General features: G+C 34.2%; 1 protein-coding gene across 1 annotated transcript; it reads right to left on the bottom strand.

The window, feature by feature from the left end:
* Positions 1-3,130: 3,130 nt before the first annotated feature.
* On the bottom strand, positions 3,131-5,821 carry LOC136038289 (uncharacterized). Its single transcript, XM_065721418.1, has 2 exons — positions 5,050-5,821; positions 3,131-3,444 (listed from the first exon to the last, which is right to left on the bottom strand). Exons 1-2 carry the CDS (start codon positions 5,408-5,410, stop codon positions 3,194-3,196), a joined length of 612 nt encoding a protein of 203 aa, XP_065577490.1. The 5' UTR covers positions 5,411-5,821; the 3' UTR covers positions 3,131-3,193.
* Between the last annotated feature and the right edge of the window lie 893 nt (positions 5,822-6,714).

Here is a 6,714-nt window from a genome sequence, read left to right as displayed (position 1 = left end):
AATGTCAGATATACTCAGATTTTGACATAATAGTATCCAAAAATCAGGGATTTGTGATTGACTGGCATACTCCCAAAACAGAATTTGATTGGTGCTATCTAAAAAAAGAAAAATCAAGAGTAACAATGTTCTTTTATTACCATGTAAGAATAATTATTTCAATGTATTTATTGACTTTAGCCTAGTAGGCCAACAGAGTCAAAGGGTTCTATATTTTTAATCAATCCTTTGATATTGTTGTTTTATACCAGTGGACTCCCCAATACCAAAGAGAAGGTTAACATATTTTTTAGAATTACACCCAATGCAAAAATAACATAACTTTTTGGCTTAGTAAACATAAAAGGCTCAAGGTCTTCATACTGCACCCAACAAGTTCATAGGCAGAAAAAATAAATTACCCAAATCTTGCTTCAGGCTAAGTGGACTACAGATCATATTTGAGACTTTGAGAGTGCAAATGAATATCTCATATGGACTAGAACTGACACCTGGTTTTGACCCTGACTTTCCCTGCAAAATCCTGAATTGCCTACCCTAGTTACTATTTCTACTACTAAGTTGAGTATATAGTATGGCCCCTTCCACAAGATCTCCAACAAAAAGTAAGCTGATGACTGATTGAACTTACAAGATAGGATCCATCCTCAAGCATACAGAAAAACATGTAAAACAAACATGTAAGTGTTAGAAGGAAATTTCTTAACTAACAAGGAACAAAATTAGAGACATAGGAACTATTTGACCTAAAACGAAGTGCCTGTGTCAAGGCTTTGTGCTTTGCATTTGATTTTTTTCAACCTATCCAGTCACACAAAAACTCTTGTTACTAGATATTGCAACCCAACAATGTTAAGGCATCACAATATTACACTGCTATTTATAATGTTGGGACACCATGTCATGTTTCAAGGGAATGGTATAATCCAATTGAAAAAGACTATTTACAGTTGAGATTTGAACAAATTTTTCTAGGCATCCCATAATTCAAGCCTTGAGGATTTGTGTGTGACTAAGCCTATTGCTCCTTCATACAGGGATAATATGCTCCAGTGCCTCATGGCATGATGTTCATGTGTTTTTTTGTATGCATACCTTGCTCAATTGTCAAGGCTAAGTGGCTACCATTGATTGATAAACACCACGCGATAAATCATTTGTCGGGTTTTGTTAACTTTTGAATTTCAATTTTTTTTTATGTCCCTACCTATTTCAGTGTTACGTACCCGTGTTCTTTTACTTGTCCGATTGCATTTCCACTCCATTGCATTTCCTCCATTTCATGGAGGAAATGAGCCTCTGAGTCTAGAAGAATCTCTTCTTATCACTTTGGAATATTTAGTAAACCAGGGAGGCTTACGCATGATTGCAGAAAAGTTTGGGCGGTCACAATATGCTGTATGAACAGCAGTAGATAGTGTTTGCAGCCATATTTTTGATAACCACCATAAATTAATTAAGTGGCCCAATGTTGCTTCATTACCAGATATTGCAGCCAAATTTGAACAACGGGCTGGATTTCCTGGTGTGGTTGGGTCTATTGATGGCTGTCATATCCCTATAAATGCTCCTAGAAAAAATCAGAGGGATTTTTTGAACTATAAGCGATTTCACTCCATTCTCTTACTTGCTATAGTACTTCCAGATAGGCGCTTTTCTAACATACTTGTAGGTTTTCCAGTAAGTAGCCGTGACAGCTACATTCTCCAGAGATCAGATTGGTTCAGACAGACAATTTCTTCTCCAGAAAGCAAATTTTCCAATTCTGGAGATTACCATATTGTTGGAGATAGTGCTTTCCCACTTTACCCCTGGCTACTGGTGCCTTTCAAGAGCAGTGGCTTAAATCGAAACAGCAGTGGCTCAAATCCAAACAGACAAATAATAAAATATAATAAAAAGCTCTCCCAAACTAGAATTGTAGTTGAGCATACCTTTGGAGACATTATAAATAGGTTTAGATGCTGTTCTAATATATATGCATCAGTAGAGAAAGCTGTTAAAATTATAACTGCATCATGTGTTATTCACAACTTATGTATTGAAAATGGTGATTTGTGCTATGATAAAGCCCCTAGTATAAACGTGTATACAAGAGTGGATAATAGTAGAAGTGACCCTTCGAGGAATTCACCAGCCACTGGTTTTGAAAAGAGGAATTTAATATGCTCACAACTTTAAGTTGTTTGATATTAGTTATTTAGTGGCATTTGAAATTCTTAAACTTCCCTAATATTATATATAGGTTTTAGGTTGTGGGCTATTGTATGTTGTTTTTATATATTTTTACGGTGTGTGTTGGTATCTATTTTAGCAACCCAATCACATTGCTCCTAACAAATTGTGTGTTTTAATGTATTTTTATGCTAAAATTTTGCTCATATCAAAGCTTTTAGTGTATACCAGGACATGGCTGCTCAAAGGGAGGTGGGTAGACTTCCCAAATATTGACCTATTTTCCATCTCATGTCAAATAATGGTCTGAAAAATAACCTTCCTATATGTTTTAATCCTCACCTCAAGGTAAATATTTTGACCCCTTCCTCTTAAGTATTTGACCTTTGTATAGCAAATTTATTCAAATGCATATTATTTTCATATTTTGTGTATATAACATATATATTGTGTTTTAATGTGTTTTTATATTATTAAAATAATCATATGTTATAGACACAGCTATTTTCCCTTAGTATTTCTTTTGTATAGAAATTCTTACATTAGAAAGATTTTACAACTTTAGTCTTCCTCAGCCTTCTTTGGTTTTCCAAGTAAAGCAGAAGAAGAAAAAATATGGAACACCCATAGGAATAAAAGTAAAATCCAGAGTATAAACTTCACGTCCTAGCCAAGTGGATTGGTGCGCTGGGTTTAGGATCCTTTGTCCGAGAGGACGAGGGTTTGAATCCCAGTGTACCCAATTATTTGGTTTGCGGGTCAGTAGCGTGACTCTGTAAGCTCAGCCAGAATTGGCTCAACTTTAAATAAGGGGAAGGTAAACAGGAAGGGTGTCAAAAGCACAGGATTGCACTTCCTGGCTGAGACGGAGATCAGCACCGTCGGTTCGGACCTTGAGGGTCTAGTGCTGCTTCCTTTACCTTTTTTTTAACCTCCTATAAATAATTGTAAAGAAATCATTTAAATATATAATGTCAAAAATATGGAACACCTATAGGAATCGAAGTATTTTTTCCCTTCACTTCTTTTTTCTATATTCTTCTAGAAACTCTTTTTTCAACTGCATCTTTTCTTGGTGCCTCTGCTCCCTTCTTTGTTCTCTCTCTTCTTCTGTCTTCTTTCGTTCCTTGTCTCTATCCTCATCCCTCCTCTTTCTATACTCCACATAATCAAGAATCGTGGCCTTGTTTTCTTCAAGTAATTGAAGTGCTTTCTGTGTATTGGTTAACCTTGAAGATCTTTGCGTCTTTGGAGAAGGGGTGAATGAATCTACAAATGAGCAGAATGAACTTGTTGAATATAGAATGAATCACAACAGAAAAAACAAATTTGATTAAAATAAGAAATAAATCTGATATAATCCTGATCCAGATTCGACTCAGGAGCAACTCGACTCAAAAGTAACCAAAACTCTGGAAAATTGAATATTAGTATCAATAGGTCATCAAAAGAATCGGCTTCTTATGCTAATTTCAAAGTTATGATTCGTCAATTCTGTTGAAAAAATTCCATATGAACCTCTGCATTGTTTAGCAGCAGTGGATGCAAAATAAAATGTAGGCGAAAAATCATCATAATTAAGTCAAAAATATATGGCACCAAAAATTTTAAGAAGGTTTAGTTTTCCTGTGAAAGGATAGCTGGCTTTGCAAACGAACAAATTCTTATTATTTAAGTTTTTACGGACGAAAGTGTTGTCAAATTCTACGAGTTTGTTTTTCTTATCTTCCCAGTGTAAAACTACCACTAATTACCATTAATAAATAAATGAAACCTAAAACAAACAGAAATTACAATAGATACCCTAGTCAAACTCGAAACGAGCAAAAATTAAAAGGAGTGGAGTTGACAACCACCATGTTTTCTCAAGACCAGAACAAAATTTCGCTACAAAAAAAACATGTATTGTTAGTTTAATATACATATTCTGATATTTTTTCGTTATAGTCTTAATACTTCTTTATTTATTAAAGTCAAAAAAGTGAATACATTTAAAATCTACTACATAACTGCAGTTGCGTGTGAGGAAATTATTCATAGAGGGTGAGCCACATTTACCCACATTATTTGAAGAAAATTAGACATTAATTAAAAAAAAATTACAAATGAAATTAAGAAGTGAAATTAAAACTGTTTGCCCCAATTTTTTAAAGATTGACTCCTAAGACACAAGGGCCACTTAGTTGGAATAGGTAGGTTTTTTTAGTGGTAACAACTTTAGCATGAATGATGAGATACTGAAAAGGGAGGCAACCCCTTCATAAATGGAACAATATCTGTTTGTTGAGTTTTAAGTTGAAAAATAAGGTTAGCAAGATCTCTTAAGCCATATCTGGAATCTTTGAAAATCAATGTAACAAATTTGAAACTATCCAGAAAGTCAGGAATATTTAGCTTTGATATACACCCATGTACACAGAGTTGCCCTTTGATAACTATTTTTTATCTTATAAAGGGTAAACAATCATATAATACAGAACTTAGTTTAAAATTGCCTATAAATACACCAACTGTTTTTAATTTTTATTTAGATTATTATGTAGAGACACTTTCTTCAAAATTAGGTTATTTTCTTTTCGAAATTTTGGGCAAGATAAATGTGTAATTTTTTTTATATATCTTGTATCAAGAATAAAGAATCTAGGGATAGGAAAAGCTGAAGAATTAATTTTGTCTACCATTTTTAGAGATGTTAATTTATACATAAAACAAATACCATTTAAAAAAAATAAAATAAAGAACTCATGCTTTTAATTAACTACAAATATAGAAAAAAACACACTATCTCTGTGTTATGTTAAACCATTCTATTCAAGTACCATATTATACTATACAAACCACTGATACCAAGGAGCAAAAAGCAACAAAACTAACCATCTGCTGCAGATACATCTCTCCCAATTTCTGTTTCAAGGAAGGATGAAGATCCACCTTGGCCTTCAATAGAAGCTCCTCCTCTGTTTGCTAATCTTTCACTAAAGTTTTTTGACGAATATTCTGATGGATCCAATCCACATGAGTCCGCCACAAAAGAAGGATGGACTGCCAATGACTGACCCACTATGTCCCGAATTTCATCAATATAGGGCGGGGTGTCTTCCAGTGTCTCTAATCCTGCCCCTGTGACAGACTCTAATTTCTTTACATACCCCTTATATAATGCCCATAGGTTCCTCCATTTTTGTGAAACTTTGGTTTCCGGGGTATCCCCAAGATTAAAACCTTTGGTTTCCATATCTTTCCCAATTTCCGACCATATTTCTTTTTTTGCAGTCTTTGCGTCATTTAGTGCCTCCCAGTTGGTTTTGACCAAAGAAAGCAGTAACTGAACAGCCTTCTTATCTTCTTCTCTATGTTTCTTCGTTTTCTATCCAGACCATATTTCATTTTCATTGCTTTTCCCACTTAGATCCAGACCAGATTGCGCTTCCCATGATGAGCATGTCATTGGCTCTGTGTTTTGCTCTCCTGAATAGGTGTCCATTGTCTCTGTGCTTAAGGCCTCTCCCAAACAGGTTTCAGTCATTTGAAATTGTGGGATAAGTACCTTTGGTACTTCATATGTAACTTGTTCTCCTAAAAGAAGAAAGAACAAACTTTTAAAACCCATGATATTTTTTATGTTGAAACAGATGATTAGGTGCTTTGCAAAAAAAACATGGTAAGTATTAAAAAATATAATGAACATTATAAGGACAACACAAGCAATCACATAGTTGAACTGGAGAAAAATAATTCAAGATAGTTCTTCATTTCTTCAGAACATGATGTTTTAAAACATTGTTAAATAAAAGTATTTCATAAAACAGGCAATTTAGGACATGGGGCTTATGTTATAAACCAGCTATGGACATTAAAAAAAATTATTGAAAAACAAAAATTATCTGCTGAGAAAGAGGATCCACTTTCTATATTTTATTCTTTTTTCCAACTTCTCATAATCATGGTTACAGCAGCAGCTGCAACCAAATAAAGAGCAAACAACAGGCAATAGTGACCAAAAGCTAAAAAACGTGTTTTGGAAAAGAAAAATGCGTGGTGTGAAAAAAATTGTCATCTTACAATGAATCAGGAACGGTATTATAAAAGCAAATTTACGTTGATTTTGAAGAAGAGCCTGAAACCCCTCGAAAATGGTATCAAACAGTTCGTGGTATTGAACTGTAGTAAGGAGCGACCCGGCTCAATAGTAAAAGAAAATCTAAAAAACGGAATTTTGATCCTAAAAGATCAAAAGATTTGGATTTTCATGCGGATTGTAAATATATAAGTTATAATCTATATATATAAAAATAAGTTGTCTGTCTGTGTGTCTGTCTGTCTGTCAGGTGACGTCATGTTTCTGTGTCGACTGACGTCATGAAGTTAGTTGTCGTCATTTTTGCTATGACAGTGACGTCATTAAAGATATTTAAGACATATATGTTCACGTAGAAATCTAATAATGTTTGAGTTTAAAATGACTGATGAACTTACAATGGCAAAAGCCGAGGAAGATGCTCAAAGAGTCTATGCCAAAAAACTTGCTGCTGATAGAGA

The sequence above is a fragment of the Artemia franciscana genome, chromosome 17, assembly GCF_032884065.1.
Source record: "Artemia franciscana chromosome 17, ASM3288406v1, whole genome shotgun sequence".
NCBI lineage: Eukaryota > Metazoa > Arthropoda > Branchiopoda > Anostraca > Artemiidae > Artemia > Artemia franciscana.
Note: the sequence above shows the minus strand (reverse complement) of the source record. Positions and strands in the feature narration are given on the sequence as shown.

Coding starts and splice junctions, on each gene's coding strand:
- LOC136038289 (XM_065721418.1), bottom strand. CDS start 5,410: ATGGAAACCAAAGGTTTTAATCTTGGGGATACCCCGGAAACCAAAGTT. Junction 3,445..5,049: donor AGATGTATCTGCAGCAGATG/GTTAGTTTTGTT, acceptor GCTCATTTGTAG/ATTCATTCACCCCTTCTCCA.